Source organism: Epinephelus moara, chromosome 16 (genome assembly GCF_006386435.1).
Source record: "Epinephelus moara isolate mb chromosome 16, YSFRI_EMoa_1.0, whole genome shotgun sequence".
NCBI lineage: Eukaryota > Metazoa > Chordata > Actinopteri > Perciformes > Serranidae > Epinephelus > Epinephelus moara.
The window spans coordinates 16,038,722-16,059,615 of record NC_065521.1 but is presented as its reverse complement, the minus strand read 5'-3'; the positions used below and the strand labels follow the sequence as shown (position 1 = coordinate 16,059,615).

At 40.6% G+C, this 20,894-nt stretch overlaps 1 protein-coding gene across 1 annotated transcript; it reads left to right on the top strand.

Moving 5' to 3' along the window:
- The first annotated feature begins 1,005 nt into the window (after positions 1-1,005).
- On the top strand, positions 1,006-20,525 carry ano11 (anoctamin 11). Its single transcript, XM_050065238.1, has 23 exons — positions 1,006-1,114; positions 1,259-1,419; positions 1,876-2,002; positions 2,095-2,288; positions 2,402-2,509; positions 4,115-4,251; positions 4,347-4,404; positions 4,483-4,593; positions 4,681-4,846; positions 5,229-5,319; positions 7,825-7,921; positions 8,386-8,529; positions 10,636-10,773; positions 12,441-12,539; positions 12,792-12,894; positions 15,292-15,403; positions 15,503-15,557; positions 15,692-15,789; positions 17,655-17,791; positions 17,935-18,140; positions 18,237-18,373; positions 18,652-18,742; positions 20,140-20,525. The coding sequence occupies exons 2-23, from the start codon at positions 1,288-1,290 to the stop codon at positions 20,329-20,331; spliced, it is 2,733 nt and encodes a 910-aa protein (XP_049921195.1). The 5' UTR covers positions 1,006-1,114; positions 1,259-1,287; the 3' UTR covers positions 20,332-20,525.
- The last annotated feature ends 369 nt before the right edge of the window (positions 20,526-20,894 follow it).

Genomic DNA, 20,894 nt, shown 5'->3' with positions numbered 1-20,894 from the left:
GTCTTTTCACAAGTACATTTTGATTTTTAAGATATTTGAGTGTTTTGAGTATGTGAGTGTTACTTCTCTTAGTAATATTTTTGTTTATGGTTAAGTACTGTTTCATCCTTTCAGAGATCTCCTTTAAATTTCAGGTGAAACTGTGGATAGAGTGAGATAACCTCGGGAATGGTGCATTCATGCGCAGTAGTAGAGACCGGAAAATCAGACCCATAATTCATTGTAGCTGGTAAATGCAATTCTGTTTTGCAGAGTACTCTTGGGGTATCTTTAATTATCCCGGCAGCACACTATTTCTACACACTAAATGACACTGTTTAAACTATGCCATGCTTTCCGTCATTTGCCCCAGTTTTCCACTTTCTAATGCAATCTTAATACCTCACACTCTGTTAGCCCTACACTTGTTTGCATCCTCCCTCTGTCTCTCTTTTCCTCCTCCTCCTCTCAACAAATCTCTTTTGACTGCAGCAATGCAGTCCACTTAAAGCACTGAGGTGTGCTGAAGAGAAAAAAATCTGTCACCTATAGTGCTGATGCATGTGAAGGTGGTCAGATTAAAGGATCTTTGACTATTGGCCAAAACAGCATTTGAAGACGTGTGCAAGCTTGTGCCTGCGATGACATATGTCAGGAAATAAAGCTAAGAGGGGTGGAGCTTCTCTTCTAGCACTGTTAATAATTTATGTTAATTGTGTGTTCATTTCAAAACCAATTAAATTAAACATGTGAAGCAGCTTGTATTGATGAGGGAACACCCAATAAATCAAAGAAGGCGACTGCTCCCACATGTGTAATGTCCTGCATAATGAGCATGTTAGAGAGAGCTCTGACTTTATTCTCCCATTCTCCACCCCTGACTGACTACTACATTATTTATGAAGTAGGGATGTGCGCTGTGCTCTATCTCCTGGTGCACATTTCCTCTGCTGAAATGCAGCGAAGTACCAGCTGCTGCCTGCATGCTCGGTCCATTACGGTATTCCACAGCTATCTAGCAGTGGAGCAGAGAAGCTTGGCGGATGCAGAGATATAGAAGAGAGGGAGGAGAAGGGAAGCACAGATTGCTGCAAATTCAGACTTTAGCAGCAGCCTAATTTTCACCACAGCAAAGGTACTGTATCAACCCTTCTTTTCTCTTTTCACTCTCTTTCTTTAAAGCATGTCTGTAGTTGTCTTTTGTGAAATACTTAAGTTATAAGCACAGATTTCTTCAACAGTACTATTTCATGTGGAATGCTCAGTATATTGTGTCCAGCCACAGGACCTTTTGCCACCCGCCTCATCATGTTGAGGAAGGGCTCAGAGCTGCTGAAGGGAGACAGAGAGGTCCTCCTGGATCTGGACTATGAGGGTGAAGCACAAACCACAGACAGCTATGGGAGTCTGCAGAATGGGAGCTTCATCCCGCCGAGATATGTAAGTGCTATTTATGTTTTCTTTTCCTATAGGAATCACATTGAAAAATAACTGCACATTCACACAGCAGCTATAACCCTGCTGCTTTGCTCATCAAGTCGCACCTCACTGACTTCTCTGAGATGTTGCAGTGAGACATACACAGACGTACAATAATGGTACCAGGCGCTGTTTGTCACTGGGGAAATCAAAATGTCTTGTGAGACGTAACTGCACTGAAAGATCGTTCTCAGTCATACTATAAAGAGCGAAATGATCTTTCTCTGTCTTGTCTTTCTGTAATTATTATTGCAAAGTGGAGGCTTTTATGATGCTGAGTAATGGCACAGGATCTAATGGGTTGAACTATTAAACTAATGTACTATTCATATACAGAACACAGGATTTACATGCAGAGAAGTGAGCCAGCAGTTCCCACTTGTTTTAATTATAACTAAACTATATGGATGCTTTTAGCTTTCAGCCGCAGCTGCTGATGAAGATATGGCTGGAGATGATCCTATTTATATGCACTGTAATACAAAAAGTAACCAGCCAGCTTCACAGCCGGGGAATTACTTCAGAGATGGAAGAACCAAAATCGGTACGCTCACATTGCATTAGTTCTCACAAGCTCAGTGATGGATGGACAAGCCAGTCCTTCATTTGTCTTTTTTATGGTTGATCTGGGTTAAGACTTTGTACTGGTGTGGGAGATTCGCTCGCGGAGGAAACAACGAGGGAAGGGGAAGAGTGAGGTGACCGGTGAGGAGGGGGAAGCAGCGCCCACCGAGGAGAACAGCAGGTCTGAACGAAAGAGGGCACAGCTGGCACAGTGGCGGGAGAAGTTTGTTCAGAATCTGGAGAGTGCTGGATTGCTCATGGAAAAGGTGGTGTAGATCAGAATAAAGATTTTTCATCTTATTAATACGTTATAATCCTACTCATCGTTTTGTTGACTTACCAATTCAAAATGTCTCCATGTTGCTTCTCATCTCTTTAGGAGGAAACATCGAATGAAAAGAAAACCATACATTTTCTGAAAATCAGCGCTCCATGGGATGTGTTGGTGTATTACGCTGAGGAGCTCTGTCAGAGAGCTCCACTGCAGGTCAGTGCAGCAGTTGATAATCAAATAAGTCTAATATGAAGTTATAATCCTGAGAGTTTTTATGGATGGCTCTGTCTGTCAGACAGACTGAAATATCTCAACAGCTATTAGATGGAATGCTTTGGCATTTGTACAGACATTCAAGATGGCCGTCCTCTGGGCTCTCCTAATGGTATTGGTGATCCTCTTGACCTATCTAGTGCAGCCAGCTAGTCAAAGTTTTCAATTATCCTGTGAAATATTCCAATATGTACAAGATTAATTGCCATACTGGGACTTTAGTGATCCCTTGACTTCTCCTGTTGCGCCATCGTAAGGTTGACATTTTTGTATTTTGTACTATTGGATGATTTGCAACGTTATCTGGTACACATTGGTTTATGACCACATACCTGCAACACTAATTATATTCCCATCAGCTTTAGTCATACTTGTGTGTGTTTAGTGCTAATTAGTGTTTATCTGCATGCTTCCATTTACATGGTACCTGTTACACATCAGCATGGTAACATTGCAGTGAACTGAACTGAATTGAGCTTAATTGTCATTCTGTGCATTTTAGCGTGGTGGCGTGCTGATTTTAGCATTTAGCTCAAAGCTCTGCTGTGCTAAAGTACAACTAGCATGGGTTTAGACTCTTAGTGTTGGTATTCTATCAGTCCCCAGTTTTATTTGACCTTATTTCCTGAGTAAGGTTCAAATGTACCCCTGCACAAAGAATTTACAGGAAAAAATGCATGCGTCTATTGGTCATGATGTGAGTGACAAAAGCCAATAAGCTGAGTATTACTGCATCTGACGCCATAATTTTTTAAATCTTTAAACCTGAAACAGAATCCTCTCAGCTCACGGTTTGTTTGGCTGTTTTGTAAGTATAGACTGTATAAGAGATGTGAACGTAGCCATCATGATCAGAGTTTGGCATTTTTGCTGTTGCCGTCTTGTTTTTTTGGAGCCAGAAGTGACCATGTTTGGACGAGAGGGTGAAGCTGTGGAGGGGGGGGATCTGATGGAGAACCTGAGGATGCCACCGTGATAGCTACTTGTCGAACATAAACTAGCCACACCTTAAAGTATATCCTGCTTTATTGTCTATTTTACTCTAAATGGGACCACAGTTTACTAAATGAACATCGTTCTGTACTGAAGAAAACTTGAAACTAGCAATAGAGACCATAAACTCATTAGGAAAGTGTTAACTGAGGTAATAAACAAAGGGAAAAGTAGGTCCATCTTCACAGAATTCTTTTTGCAACCAGAGGAGTCACGTCCTGCTGGCCATTAGAAAGAATGCAGGTTTAAGGCACTAATGCATTGGCTTCACTTTTTAGACCGGAAGGCTATGTACAGCCTATGGTTGTAAACAGATACAGGTTGCTTTTTTTCTGTTGAATTACTGAGGGAAGAGTTGCTGAAGGTACATCTGCTGCCCCCAGTGGATGATTTGGAACGTTTCTAACAAAATTGTGGTATCTTTATCAGTAAAATGTACTTAACTACCAGTAACCACAAGTGTCACCACAGTGAAACTATTAAGAATTGCAACCTTATATAAAAGAGACAGAAATGTTCTTTACACTGACTGAATCTGTATTTGGTGTCCAGGCACAGCCAAATCTGGACTTAAACACATCTGCTCGGGTACTGAAAAGACTATGCATACCTAACGTATTGATGGAGTCCGTGCCAAACAGGCCGCTGGACTATTATACATGTGCCTTTCGCAAGTCCAAGATGAACAGGTGAGTTCTAATAAACATTGTTAAATAATAGGATCGATTAACATTGTATCACAGTATAAAGGTGTATTTTGGATGAATGAATGTCTCATCCACAGGTTCCTTGGCTGTGACAACCATGAAACCTACTTCACTAACACACAGAGACACCGTATTGTAAGTAACAGGAATTCCTCTGCAGTGTATTTGGTGACATTATCATCTCGTAAACTGAGAATTTGTGTATTTTTTCAGGTGTATGAGATTCTTGCCGGGACGGTGTACGGCAAGAGGAAAAGGGCTGAGGTTGGTGTGGACAGACTGGTAAATGAAGGGGTGTACACAGCAGCTTTCCCCCTGCACGAGGTCAGATATTATTTATCTGCTCTTTAATCAGATGTAAAACTTGCGCAGTTTTCCCTCTCTAATCAAAAGGTTTATTTTTTTCCAAAGGGTCCTTTTCAGCTTCCAAAGTATGAGATTCGTCCCGACGAGTTGAACCAGAGGCAGATTCTTTACCACTACTGGGCCCGCTGGTTCAGATGGTACAAGTACCAACCACTGGACCACATCAGGGAGTACTTTGGAGAGAAGATTGCACTCTACTTTGCCTGGCTGGGTAAATATATATTTTTACTCAGACACATTAGTTTCTGTGCCCTGAAATTAGTAGTTTGGAGAACAAACAGGCAGTTGTATTTTAAAAAGACCATGAGATGAGGATTTAATATTACATGCCCTCTAAATCTGTTATCTATTTTTCTGACATGAGAAGTTAATTTCATTATGTCTGAACAAAGAGGAAAGTGTCGCTCATTTCACATTGTCAACTGAAAATCTGAGGAAAAGCTTTAGACACGAAAACTATCATCATCAGCAGTAGACGTACGTCTCCAGCCCGACCTCTTAATCAAGGACACTCCAGCATCAAACAGCAGTGTAATTGCACATCCCTGCATCAGCCAAGAGCTGCGGCCTAATGGAGCTTTATGTCTCTGCAGGTTTCTACACAGCCTGGCTGCTGCCGGCAGCTGTGGTTGGAACCCTGGTCTTTGTGTCTGGAGTCATGTCCATGGGTACCAACGCACCTGCGTGAGTCCACACGCTCCACAGAAAACATGTTTAATTGCATAACACAAAATAAATGAGATGGAGCAAGACAGAGTGTAGCATTAAGATGATTTGTTTAATGTATCAAGTAAATCTGGTCAAATCTTGGAGAGGAATGCACCAGTTTTACATTCATTATTGTATTAATACTGGTAGTGCTAGTACTGCATTAGTAGTGATGATTCTGCTTTATTGAGCATTCTGATGCTTCATTAAAATGAGACCATGTAACTTTTCAAAAAAGAAATCTTGCTCTTACAAATTAAAATTTGACTTCCTAAGCAATAAAACACACTCTAGCTTAGTTCAGTATAGTGTCAGTAATGTGTTATGTTTTATCACGTCACAGATAAATGTTGCAGTGGTTGTATCACAAAAGTTAAAGCGATAACTAAACAGATTATACATCACCAGGTGTTTGTTTGAGGTCTTATTGCACTTGCTGTCTCTCACATTGGCTTATGGCAATATCTTTAAAGCAAATGGCATTAAGAGAATCTTGGGAAATGAAGGGAAATTCAATGTGCTATCAATGTCATTCTTTCATTTTTTTTACTTATATATCATTTTCACAACATACATCCACTTATGCCTCGATGAAAACAAACGGTGAATTGAGGATAATTTACATGGTGGAACTACTTCTCGGCAAGTAACAACTAGACACAGTGACTTTCTGGAGTCTGTTCAACAGTGAGGTTGCCAGGTTTGGTGCCATCACGCCTGTGCAGAGAACTATAGCTAAATGCGCAGTCATGAGATTGTCTAAAGCAGCTACAAGGAACTTTCATTTTGTGTTGATTTTAGTTGCTTCTGTGGGCAAAAGTGGTCGTGTTTCCTGGCATAAAATCTGCATTTCCTATGAGCATGAGTCTCTTGACATAGAGTAAAAGAAAGATGCAGCCTACTTGCAGGATGTGCAGGGATGAGGTAATGTATCTATAAGTGGCTATGTAAGATTAATAACTGTAATGTAATGATGGTGAAAAGGCTTAGTTTTTGTACCGTTCATAAACCTTGGTTACAACTAACAGATCTGATTGGTTGGTAATAGTAATTTTGTTGAGTCACAGATGTAATTTCATATATTGATGTCAAACCACATCCTGCAGTTTAGACTTATTACATACCTGTCTAAGAGGAAGAGGGCCAATTTATGATCAGTTTTGAATCCTTTTAAATCTCTGAGTGCTCTCCATTTGTTGAATGAGCGACTGGGGTTTTACTCGTGTTTTCTGCCATGCTCTATCAAATTCTCCTCCCGCCTCCTGTTTACTGGCATTCACTACAAAACTTTGTCTGGGAAAATGAAAGCATAGGCTCTTTCAGGGAGCGTGCAGTAAGTTGTTTCATGTGATTTGCCAGTTAATCAGACCCAGCGACAGGGATTAAGCATAATTCTAAAATAGTTATGAAGTATTAAGAATAATTATACAACAGTTATATAAATAGTTAATAGCCAGTCTTATTGCTGACAGTCTCGTTTGCTTATGTAGGTCATATAGAGGCATCTGTATTAAATTAAGACTTTTTTTAATCAGTTAAAAACGCATTATAGCGGCTTTAAGGGAAACTGGAATCACTCAGAAATTAAAATTCTACTAACACTCTCCCTCCCAAATTATGTAAAGCAAGCACATTTGAGATACAAATATACCAAAGCATCAAAGCACAGTCTGTCCTGCATGAAAACAAACCCCATAATTATTCAATCCACATGGGGTATGCCTGTGCCCAGTTTATTATTTATTATTCATAATCACAGTGGACTCTGCTCTACCTACACAATATTGTGGAATCAATTTTCTTTCAGAGTAAGCGTACCTCCGAGTGTTTGTACCCCAATGTTGCCTCACAGATTATTTTGTGTTTACCGTTCTCTTTCTATGGCATCCTGCCATCATTCTATTTATGTGGCTATAAAGTAACAAGAAAGGTTAGGGAGAATGGACGATGAGGAGTCAATATCTCAGGAAAGGAACCAACCTTATGTCTCAGATTCATGAGGTTCATTAGTTCACACTGTAGATTAAAGCCATTGATTAGTGGAGAATGGATGGAAAGCAGCCTGCAGCAACAAACTGCAGCAATCTCATGTGATAATGGACAATTAGTGCAGCGTAATCTCCCCATTATATAAATAAGAAAGAAAGATGTCTCGTATTGAGCACAGGCTTTATTTGTGCAGCATGTGTAGCCATGGTTTCAGTAACTCACTGCAGTAGCTCTCCCTGTCACAAGCTGGGAGACCGATTTCAACACCTTCCATCTGTTACACTTTCTCAATCAATAGATCCTGGGTTTGTGCGCAAAGTGCATTACGGTTATTTCACCCAATCTCTTAACTCTCACACTGATAACTATGAGTATAGTTTCTGTCAAGTGTGCTCGGCCACCTCATACATCAAAATCTGAAAAAGCAGTCCTGGTTTGACAGCTTTGAAATGTGTTTTCTCAGTTGTAACTAATCTTTGTGTCTGTCAGCAGTGAAGAAATCTGTACCAGTGGAGCCAGTTATCTGATGTGTCCTCTCTGTAACACATGCAAGGCCTGGAACATGTCTGAAATCTGCACCATGGCCAAGGTAAGGAAACACATTTCACTAATCCAGCTTCTAACTGTAATGCAAATAGACTTCAGGGTTTGCAAGGGTCCTCGAAATCCTTGTGAATTTGAGGGTAAAAATCAAGACCTTGAAAGTGTTTGAAAGAGTTAAAGACTTATATATATTTATAGATATGTCTTTCAGTTGCTTGAGTTTATATGTATTGTGTAAGAACACCCTGTCTGTATGTGTGTCTCCTACTGTTGCATCATTGATGTTTAATTGCATTCTGTAAGCTTCTGTAAAGCCTACTAGTTCTCACTATAAAAATTCTCACACTTACAACAGTAAATAACATTGATCCATGTCTCAAACTATGCCATCTTGGGTACTTGAATTTGAGGGAATTGAGCCTGGAAGGTCCTCAAAAAGTCCTTGATGTTGATGTTTCAGAAGGTGTGGGAACCCTGAGACTTAAAGTTGATGTACTTTCTGTATTGCAGTTGGGCTACTTATTTGACCACCCAGGCACAGTCCTCTTCAGTGTGTTCATGTCCTTCTGGGCCGTAACCTTCCTGGAGTACTGGAAGCGGAAGATGGCCACCCTGGCCCATCATTGGGACTGCATGGACTTCCATGAAGAAGAGGTCTTACAATCCATTTTTTCTTGTTCGCTTTCTGTGTGAGTTTGACCAGTGGGCGGTTTGATCGCTTTTGAAGGCCCAGACACACAAAACCAACTTCAGAGAACAAGCTGCGACGAAGCCGTCTCACTGCTTTGCCTGACGTTAGCCTGTCTCAGCAAAAACGTTGCACATGAACATGATGCAAAGACTGCAGCCAGCGGTCAACCAGCACAGGTCTTATGTGCCTGCATGAGATGAAATAACTCTCTACACCAGCAGATGACGTTCGTCTGTAATCTTCATTCAAAAATAGAAACTGGAAGATCGTCTTGAAACTAGTTAGCCAGTTAGCACATTAACAGCACAATCCAATTTTGAAAGAACAAGAGCATATTTACTGTGCGCCAATGAACGCCCATCAATGACCCAACTTTGACCGTCAGCCGACCGTTAGCTTGGTGTGACAGGGCCTGAACAGCTGTATAGTTAAGAGAATATCATATATCCAAGACGAAACAGACACAGGGGTGGGACTCAAAATAGAAATCTGTCTGCTACTTCAGCACCACGAACAGCGCCATGGATTTATCAATACACAGCACAGACAGGCCACTGACATTACAGAGCCATGGTTAGGGTAAGAGATTCTAACAAACCTCAGTCAGATGAAGGATCAATTAGTCAGGCAGACTAGACTAACACATTCAACCTCTCTGCCCTGGCATTCACTCTGCTACCAAGAGATGGAGAGAAGGGGTGTCAGGTTAACAAGGGGGAGGCATTTTGGTCATTTTGCAACAAGAGGGATGGCGTGATATGAGACATGCTGGTTCTGAAGTGGCTGTGGGAAGACTGAACATGTAAGAGTCTGTCCATTCCTGATTGAAAGCTCTGTTTTCAATGTCTCTCTCTCTTTAGAACATGCTATGTCAAATTACTTCTCTCCGACTGTTGTCTTTTTTCTTGTCTGAGCAGCATCACGTGAGACGATTTAACGCATAGAATTGGTCTGTGAGTTTCCAGTTTCTAGGACACTGTCAAACGTAGTGCCGTCAAATGTTATTTTTTTTAAGCTCCATCAAGTTTTGATAGTTTTGAGAGGTCCAGGTCTAAACAGGACAGTGTCTGGGTGCAGACCGCCTACCACCTATAAGTGACCTTGGGGTGGATGGAAAAGGATGGGTGGAAACATTTTGGTCATTTTGTCCATTCCCCCTCAAATCACCTACTGAGTGTGACCATACTGGTCTCATGCATGTCATGATTAAGGGGCCAGCAATCCCATCAAAGTCCTACTCCAAACCCCACGTCTCGAGACCCAGGCCTACAAGCCCATGTGAAGAGTGTGGGGTCCCTCAGGAGTGAGGTGCATCATCTCCTTTTGTGTCTCCAGAATTGGGCTGTGTCACTTTCTAATAGAACTTAACTTACCATGATTTAACATCGCTTGCAAAGTTGTTCTGCACGGGACTTTTTATGGCATTAACATAATGTTGTTTAACAGCTAAAAGCCAAACCCAGCTGCTTGCTAAATATTATTTATTGCAGTGTGTTGTATTGAAAATTAAATTAAAAAAAAAAAATGAATTGGCTAAATAAACAGGGATAAAATGGTTGATGTTAGCTAAAGAGCAGGTGATGTTAGCCTGTTGGACAAGGTAGCCTAATGACTCTAGTCATTAGCTCAGGCCAGGATATATATAATAAAATGAAATAAAACTGGAACCTCATTAGTGTGGTCAGTGTCAGTGTTTAGTGTGTATAAACACATATTGCTGTAAAAACTAATACATTTCAAAAGAAGGTACAGTACTGCAGTTAAAACCACATCACTTTGTGCAACAAGCTAATCTTTGACAGCTCATTAGCTGACTAATGGTTCACATAAGTTTGAGTCTAGATAGGTTATTTCCCTTTGAACATTTTATTTTACAGGAGTAAACAACACAGTAAAATGTGTACTGCGACCTTTTTGTGCTGTCTTGTTAAGGAAGTTAGGCACGTCACCTCTGGGGGACCTACTCCTTACCCATCAGGTCCTGACCTGAAGTCTGAAGCTGAACTTTTTTCAGCAAACCAGCAAAGAGTTTATCCATTGATGCTAATGTCATCACTTTGTTCCCTCAGGAGCGTCCTCGTCCAGAGTTTGCAGCCACAGCCCCTACGATGGAGCCAAACCCAGTGACAGGGGTGAAAGAGCCCTACTTTCCTGAGAAGACCAGGTTGTCCCGCATGTTCACTGGCTCCATGGTGATCATTATGATGGTGAGACACAGTTTAAAGTGTTTTAAAGGCAGATGGTGTTCTGTCTTTTCATGTTGGCATTGTTTCAGGTGAAGTATTTTGGATAACAGGACATTCTTTCCTTTGCGAGACATTGGTTTGCTGGTATCATTACTTATATACGAGTCTCAGATTCGCTGTCAAATATCAGCAACTTCTAATCTGATGAATACAGTGCAGTATGATTATTGTGATGAATTACTTCACCTGTTTTTAATGGAAATAATCACATCAAGTATGAACAGATGTATTCTCCTTTCCTTGTTCTTGCAATCATTGTCATCATACTTAGTTTCAGTAAAGAGTCTCAGTGTCTTTTGAGCTTTTACTTTTGTGATGCTGAGGAGAAAGAGAGGTGGGGTTCACACCTGTGTGCTATTCCACTGAATCCTGCAGTGGTAACTGAACCTTCCTCTAATAATGAATCCAGGTCATTTGCCCACAGGGCAGGATATGATCTGATAATCTCAGCCGTGTACACCGTATGCTCAGTCTCAGGATTAACTTGTTCTTGGCCAGTGATCTGAGGATCAGTTTCCCCACCCTTTTCCTGACAGTGATGATGGAGGTGGGAAATTGAAAATGCTACCATGGCACCAACACAGTCTGTGAAGGCAGACTGCATAAAGTAGTGTCTGTGACCACTTACAGGAAAGCAAAGCAAGAAGAGTGACTCAGAGTGAAGCCTATCCAGTCGAGTAGCTTTCCTTTTTACTGTCAGCCAGCTCTGTTGTAGATGATGATGGCTGTGCTTGATTTTGCTGCGATGTAGCCAGGATTGGAAATTAACTTTCTGGCCACCTGTCACTGTGGCTGGAAGATTCCACACTCTACCAGCCTCTCAGTAGATTACCATTTTTTTTGGTTTTTAGTTTTGGCTGGTGAGTGAAGAAAATCACATAGCAGCCATCTGCCTATTTTACTAGAACTGGCTGTTGGCTGGTCCTGATTACCAACCCTGGATGTGGCCAATTATTGCAAGGACTGCAATGATGAGTCAATTAATTGGCAACTACTTTGTGGACTGAATAATTGTCACTTTTTCTGCAAAAATTCAAACATTGCTGGTGTTATGTTTCTTAAATGTGAGAATCTGGGGCACCCAGTAGCTTACCTGGTAGAGCAGGTGCATCATGTACAAAGGCAGTGTCCTTGCTGCAACACCCGTGGGTTGAATTCTGACCAGCGGCCCTCCGAAAAAAGACTTAAAAATAATCTTTAAAAAATGTTGACACTTTTCTGGGAAATTCCATTTTAAAATTGACATGTTATTGACAATTTCTTTTAATGATTTTTAGTCGCGTTTTTTAGAATCATTTTAACTTATGTAAAGTGTCTTTACATACCCTGAAAAGTGCATAAATTACTGAGATGTTGTTCATATGTTCAGAATTTGTGTATTTTGTTTTACCTCATAAAATTCGGCGAGGTAAAAACAAATAGATCCTTGCACCAAAGAGCTGCCATTAGAAGGATATGAATGCTACGTAGCATTTCAAGCCAGCAACTCATCTCCAGACTACTTTTTGTTTTATAGTTTTTTGTTTTTATTTTATATTGTTTTAATTTCTTTTTACTGTTTTTTATATTACTTCATAAAACCCAGCAGCTGTAATGTTTATCCCTCCCTATAATGTCTTCCCTCTCAGCTGTGTGTGGTGATGATCTTCCTGGTGACAGTGGTCATGTGCCGCGGTATCATCAGTGTGATGATGTTCCATACTGGGAGCCCGGTCCTGCGTACAGAGGTATATCAGAGTTGGATATCTACAGAGGATGTGTGGATTGAATTTGTTGTGTTTCTAATATTTTGCGTTATTCAAAAGCAGTGTAGTAACAACAACATGCATAAGCTATAGCTGTACATCAGCTCTGTTGTACCCTCAGAGTGTGTGTGTGTGTGTTTTCGTGCATACTCGTGTGTGTGTGTGTGTGTGTGTGTGTGTGTGTATGTGTATGTGTGTGTGTGTGTGTGTGTGTGTGTGTGAACTCCTCCTCAGGCAGGGACTATAGCCAACATCTCCAGCAGTATTGTGAATCTGGGCCTTATCCTGCTGATGGGCCGGGTCTACACTGCATTAGCTGAGCAGCTCACTAAATGGGGTAAGAATCAATACTGCTCTCAACACCTCAAACCTCAATGCTGTATATTGATATCAGCCACTCACTGGATCTCCACTAACTAAAAGATGAGACTCCTCAAGTACATGATGTCTTGAATTCATTCCCACCATCTGGAGTAAAAAAAAAAGTCTTTCAGTGAGGGCAACAAACAGACATTGTAGCAACACTGTAGGAATTGTTGAGACATTTTGACATCTTTCAGTGTCCTGCAACATCTGGACCACTGGATAATATATACACAAATAATGACATAGTTATAAGAGCCATGATGGTTAGTCACTGAAGGAACCTGTGATAATATTCCCAGATTTAGGCTCCTGAAACAGGAAACTGTCTTTAGCCTCAGTCTCATGAAGACACAAACAACATCAGCTCAATTATTTTCTACAAACTAGCATTGTTAAATATATTGATTTATCGATACATATCAATACTGAATATTCAAAACAGTTTCAATACTCATTTACTAGCTGCACTGTCTCCCTCTTATTTGTAAGGTTTACTACAGTCATTCTGCTTAAAAAGTCGTGGTTGAAATGTTATAGCCTTATTGTATTTATCTTTAGGTACAAATTTTAAATTGTACGCCCTCAATGTAAATTTTCCCTATGGACTCAAAATGGATTTGAATATAAATACTTTTTATTGTATTGAAGTTAGAAATGCCAGTATTGGAACAATGCTACTTCAGACTGTTAAATTTAGGTTTTATTGACTAGTTTTAAATATCCAGTGAGTCAACATGCATTACGTTACCTTCTGTATCTAGTACTGTTACCTCAGTTAGATTTTAACTAAGACGTGGTCATGCTACCATGCTAACACTGTCTAACAAGCAAATTAGCACAAAAAAACAAGGCAAACCCTGATTGAAATGTCATTAGTTTTTCGGATATTTGGTCATAAGTAAATTACAAATTGAAATTTAGACTTGATGGCGCTAGATGAAAAGTCAAAGAATCATTACAAAGAGTTATTACAATTGATCCTGTGAGGAACTGTGGGTGGCAATTTGCCTACAAACACTCAGCACTCAGGAAATAAACGCACAAAAAGCATTGATGGGTTGAAGGAAAATAATATCATATTCAGAATATTCTAGAGAGAGATACCTGAGTTTCAGAACCAGAATCTCCCCGTCTCTCTCCAGGGTGAGAGAGTAACTGGTTAGCTTTCATTATTACAGCAGGACGTTGTAGTCCTCCATAACTGGTTTCCAACTGCTTACATAAGGTATTGACCTTTACCAAAAATAGCATGCAACACACTGTCACCAAAAAGACAGGATAAGCGGTACGTCTCTATTAAGCAGATCCTTCACCATCATGCTTATACCACGTCACATGTTCCATCATGGCCTTCTGACTTGAGCAAATTCAGGACTCCTGAAAAAAGGGTCAAATGTCAAGCTCTTTCAAGTGAACCTCCAACATACATGAGACCTGATTCTAAGTGAGAAAATTGGTATATCTGTCTTAACTAGAGACAGTTATTTTCATTTATTATTGTTTCCCCTTTGTGTTCAGTTCAGTATTCACCAAAATTTGCTTTCATTTTTTAATTCAGCCAACAATTTGTTGTGTTTTAGCTGCAGGGGCGGAGCATACAGAGCTAACCTAGGGGGGACAGGGGCATTTAGTCCTATGTAGGGGCATTATGCAACTATGCTGCACTAATTATCAAGCCATTTGAAAAAATAGAATGCTTAAAAATCTGTACATCATTTAGGAAAAGCAAGGAAGTTGCCAAGGAATACACATCTCATTTTGTATCTAATCAGTTTCATTAAGGTAGAGTAGGAATTTGGCATTAACAGCATTTCTAATAGAAAAGTACCTTTGGAACTTTTGCTCTATTGATTTGCTGGTACAGTCAGAAAGACTTTAGGGAAATGAAACGAAGTTTAAAAGTATTTTAAAAACCTAAAAGGTTTGGGGCTTTTGAGAAAACATTTGGGACTGTAGCCTCATTTATCACAAGTAATATTGTTGTCGCCATATTCAACAGCCCTACTTTGCAGTTTGTATGATTATTGGTTCGGCTGACATTTGTCTTGATCAGACAGAGGAAAGGAAATAGATATTTTTTCAGGTTAATTAGTGGCTGCTTGATACGATTTACACTTGTTTTGTCCATTTTACTCTGTTTGCTGCTTTGGAGGATAATTCCAGTTTATTTCTTGGCTGTTAAGATAACAATATTCACCATGCTATTGCCGAGAAATCTGAGCATGGCAACACTCGTACACAGGTTTTAAGCAAACCCCCTTCTCCGGCAAACAACATCAAACAGTAACACTGTTACCGCCACTTACTGTCATTATTACTATCACTTTGATGTCTTTAACACTGTGTGTACATGTTTTCTCTGTTGCAGAGATGCACAGAACACAAACCCAGTATGACAATGCCTTCATCTTCAAGGTCTTCATCTTCCAGTTTGTCAATTTCTACTCCTCCCCCTTCTATGTGGCTTTCTTTAAAGGAAGGTGAGACACGAATCACAGTCATACACAGAAACTATTGGAAAGTGAAGAGAATTTTGTGCCATATAAAGTTTTAACTGTCTTACCTCTCTGTGTGGGTAGGTTTGTGGGTTACCCCACCAACTATGGGACCTTGTTTGGAATGAGAAATGAAGATGTGAGTCTTTAATTTACCAGTAAATGTCAAAGGGAGGACTAACTCCCTGCTATTGTATTTTTGTTCAAGTATGAAAAACGTGCTGCTTTTCTGTGTCATACCTGTGTGTTTTCGTGTGTCTTCACACTTTGCAGTGTGGTCCCGGGGGTTGCCTTATTGAATTGGCTGAGCAACTCTTCATCATCATGGTGGGAAAGCAACTCATCAACAACATCCAGGAGTTCATTATCCCGTATGTTTACCTTAATCTCCAACATTATTAAGTTTCCCTGCCTCACTTTGCCTCTTGGAGCTTATAAGAGGTTTTCTCAACCAGACAGGAGTACAATTTTGTTAATTTAAACATGAACATAAAATTTGATTGCAAAGAAAATGGCTCTCCTCAGCTTGAATTCATAAAATTAAATCAGAGCTGTCAAAAAGATTTAGAAACAGAATAAATAGGAGTTAACATAATACAAACATTTGATATTTGTGTTATAACAAGAATGCATAAAGTCCATCATCACTTTTTTTTAAGTGTACATCACATTGTCATTGTTTTTTAAGGTGTTGCATCAGACGGCTCTGCATCCTGATTGCAGCTCTGTTATTTTGGTGCAGTAAAGCTCATTGCTCTACCTCTGCAGCACTGGCACACTGAGTGTGTGTGGGTGTGTGTGGGTGTGTATGTCTCCAGACACAGCACACCAGACAACAGGGTAGAATCAGGTTTCAGAAGGCTTTAGTAAACAAAATAATATAGCAGAATGCCAGGTTGCTCCTTGAGCTTTTGACTGCTAGTGGCACTGAGATCCAGTGTTTCCCTCATTTCAGTGTTATCATCAGTTTGTAGGGACCTTCCAAAAAGAGACATTTGGCGGTTAGTGGTAAAGCTGCTCACCTGTGAAACAAAATACAACTCCTTAAATGTTCAAATTATCTGAAATTTACCACAGACTGTAAACTGCTTACTTGCTTTCTTTTGTTAAACTTGTTTCTTGACCTACTTGTAGGGTGTTATGGTAGTCATTCATGGCAAATGCCCTGTTGCACACCACTTGTTTTAAATGAAGTGGGCAGGGTGAAATTAAGGCTACACAGGGCCCTTTTTTATCGTAGATCTCTATGCCCAAACCCAAATAGTGACGTCTCATGCAGCTGCTGTTAGATTAATTAAGAGATTGTTTATCGCTTAGTGTGCAATTTTGCAGCCAAGTTTGTTCTGCTCGTCAGAATTCTTTGTGGTTTCTATTATCTGTACTGTATCTGCGTCCCAATTCAGTGCCTCAATCCTTTGAAGGACTCACCCCTCGAGGTTTGTCCTATTGATGACCCACTGGCAAGGCTCAAAGGTGCCGTCAGCGATTCTAATCTAATATACTTTTTGTCAGATTCAGCAAATACCTCCTCAGGGTTCACTAGTCTGTTCTAATTAAGAAAAAATCTAGTGTTTATATACAACCATGGCTCTGCTCGTGGCTCTTTGGATCAGCACACTTGTCCCAGTCGTACTTGTTTGCTCCATATCTCAGGATGGCTGCCACTGAGGAAGAGAAAGTGAAACCAGTCAAACACCCCATTAGTGTCATCCCTAAATTCTATGAGATTGTGTGCTTTGTCAGTGATTGCGTGAAAGTGGCCATATGGTACAGATTTTTTGACACAAACAGTGTTTTGAGGCAGATGTGTGTTACAGTAGAGCGGGAATGAATTACTAAGATGCTAGTTGCAAAACCACAATAGAACCATCTGCAACTGCTTTTGAAGGTTTGAGCCTCAGGGACTTGTTACCCTGACAACAGCTCCAAATGAATCCAGCTTTTAAGGAATTAAAAACCCAAACTCGTGGTAAATCATCAACACAGAAATGAAGCTGGCAGTTAACCATGTAATATGAAAAGTGTGAGATATACGTTGTATTCAGGGTGTGAAAAAGGACTGCAGTATATTATAATAATGACAGAACTATGTCAACAAAAATGAAAGTCAATGTTAAAGCACGAGCATGACCTCTGACCTCCCCGTGGTGAATCTAAGTTCTATATTCCCAGTACTATCTTAACTATCGTCATTTTTTATTCCATATTCACAAGCTCTGTGTCTCTACTCTGACAGTAAAGTGAAGGCTTGGCGCCAGAAAAGAACTTTGGCCAAGGTGCTGGGGGATAAGTCATCCCATGAGCCTCAGCGCTGGGAGGAAGACTACCAGCTGGTGGAGTGCGAAGGCCTGTTCGAAGAGTACCTGGAGATGGGCAAGTGTCCGCAACTGTACCTTAAGTACACTGTGATTCAAATGTTATATACAGTATGATGAACATTATGTTAAAAAGTGTAATGTCTGACATTTAAATTGCTGTCTCACTGTGCAAATAAAAAATGACTCATTGTGCTGCAGTGCTCCAGTTTGGGTTCATCACTATCTTCGTGGCAGCGTTCCCCCTCGCTCCGCTCTTCGCCCTCCTCAACAACTGGGTGGAAATCCGTCTGGATGCCCACAAGTTTGTGTGCGAGTACCGCCGGCCGGTGGCTGAGCGCGCCCAGAACATCGGAGTCTGGTTCAACATACTGGAAGCCCTGTCGCACCTATCTGTCATCGCCAATGTGAGTCCATATTGAAAATGACACCCACACCGGACTGGATGCAAATCTCTTTCCTAACACATTATCTTTTGCCGTTCTTCTCTTTGCCATCTGCAGGCTTTCCTAATAGCCTTCACATCAGATTTTTTACCTCGTCTGCTCTACCAGTACAAGTTCGGTAATGATCTCAATGGATACGTCAATTTCACCCTGGCTCACGCCCCACTTAACTACACCGATTACCCCATGTGCAGGTATACTGTCTGCAGATTTTCTTAATAAATGTAATCTAACTCTTTGTATTGAATTCCATATTTTGCCTTTTAAATACGTTTAAGTGTTTTTGCAAAATCCTTAAAAAGTTTCAGTTTTAATATTGCTGAATTCAGATCACAGACTTGACCAACAGAGGGTGGCATTACTGATGTTTAACACATTGCTCAGTTTGGTCTCGTGCTGCTGCTGCTGCATATCATGCACACCAGCCATTGCAGTATGTTCTGCAGTAACTCTGTATTTCATTTTATTTTAGATATAAAGCGTACAGAGACAACAATGGAAACTACACACTGTTCTACTGGGAGCTTCTCGCCGTCAGACTTGGCTTTATCATTGCTTTCGAGGTATGAAGGGAGCTGCTTTGTCTCTCTGTTTGCTCATTTCTTTTCTTCCGCCTGCCAGATTTTATTCATTTTTTATCTTTCAGCTGCATCTCTATCCCCAGTTGTGCCTCTGTTCCCAGGTGCTTGAAGGACTGACAATTTAACTCTCTCTTAGTGTGTGTTTTAGTGTTTCCATCTTATGCAATGCTCGCTCTTATCAGTAATTCATGTAATTTTATAGCTAGTATGTCATTTTACCAAGTCTCCTTTCTTTGACACTTACCCACTTTTTCTGTCTTTGCTGTTTTTTCACCATCCCATTACTTTGCTCAGCATCTACCTCAGGCCCCATCTCTCTTATAAAGTTTGTATTTATTCATTTGCATCCATTTCATCCCTGTCTCCCTCTATATATCTAGCACTGTTCCAGACTTCTGAGAGGCTGTGTGCATCTTCTGTTTGTTCAGCAATTCCTTCTCCTGCTCTTCATTATAGTTGTTTACATTTATATTTCTGGCATTCGCAAAGTAAACCTCAGCTCATAAATCACTAAAACTTCCACACAACTAGAGTCAAAGTATATGTTGAGTTTTCATTACTGTCAACAAATACCATAAAAAGACAAAACAAACGGTGCTTTTTCAATCTCCCCATTCAGTCTGTAGCACTCAGTTCATTCCTTCCTACCAAGCACGTAGAGCTTGGTCACATATATAGTTGAAATCATTTTAAAGGCTCGATAATTTACTAAAACAGCTGGGCACTGTCGTTTTTATGCAACAGTACTTAAACAGGAGGTAATAGTGAATTTATTAGGGAGTATTTCAGCCACGTATTAATACACATTTGGTGGTCTAGTGAGTGTTTTTGGCTGCAGGACGATGGATGTGGAGCTCAAAATAAGTCGCAGCGGTGTTTCTTAAAGTAATGAAGAAAAATGGTCACCCGATATAACGTTGCAGCTTATTGATGTGTTCGTAATAGTTTTTGGACAACAGTGGAGCTTTATGGCAGGGATTCTGCAGTGGAGTAGAGAGAGGAAATCATTTGATAAACCAATATTGAACCAGGCGTGTTTGATAAAGAAATCTTTACTTGAGGATCATAAATCAGAGTTTTTAGCCACATCTTGTGACTTTTCATCAGTGGATGGACCTTGCTCGGTTGTCATGGAGACATTTCAGGGGAAAATTTCTAAATGGTCTAACTGAGGATTCCTTTGTCAAACTAGTATTTTCAAGGTCAAGGTCACCACAGAGCTCAAACACAAGATGTTGCCGTCCACATCTTTACAGATGGTTTCTAACTGCTTGAGTGCTCTGAGTTCAAACTTCAGATCCTGGGACAGGAGAGGCTGTGTTCTTCAATCTGATGAGAAACTAAAAGGCCTTGCTGTACGCATGTCTTCCCTCCTCCAGCATGTGGTGTTCTTTGTCCTGCGAGCCATTGACTGGATCGTGCCCGACGTCCCTGAATCCCTGGAGCTGAAGATTAAGAGGGAGCGCTACCTGGCCAAGCAGGCTCTGGCTGAAAACCAGGAGGCTCTGTTGGTGAGTCGAGGCCGAGGGGCCGCCCCTGCCAGTCCAGGCAACTCCAGCCCAGGTCAGTAGAACATGGGACACACACACACAATGCAGTGCAAGACACATTCATAAAACACTCACACTGTAGTTACCGAATTGAATATTTAGGGCAAGAGCAGGACTCTTAGGGTTCTAGATCAGGGGTCCTTCGATGTTTTAATCCCAGAGAAATATGAGGCTGTTTTTGATTAAAATTACTCCAAGACAATGATAGCATTTAAAGGAACACTTCACCCCCAAATGAGCATTTGTATATACATAACTCATCCTGTGTTATGTTGAATTTGTAAAGAAAACTTTGTTTCCATCCAGGTGATCAATGCAACACTGGACAAGCAGAGTCCACAGGTTACCTACGGTGTTAAACCTGTCACTGTTGATTCTCATAAATAAATTCCAGATTTTAAAGGCTTTTAAAAGCTCACCCACCTATGCACACACACCTCCACAGAGTGTTTGCAAAGCACCTGCGGCTCGACTAGCTGTTATAAACTCGCTACAGTGCACGCAACATGATCATTAAAGGTAATCTGAGTGGGATCTGAGCCAAATATGTCAGTGTCAGATGAATTTCATTACCTCAATAGACC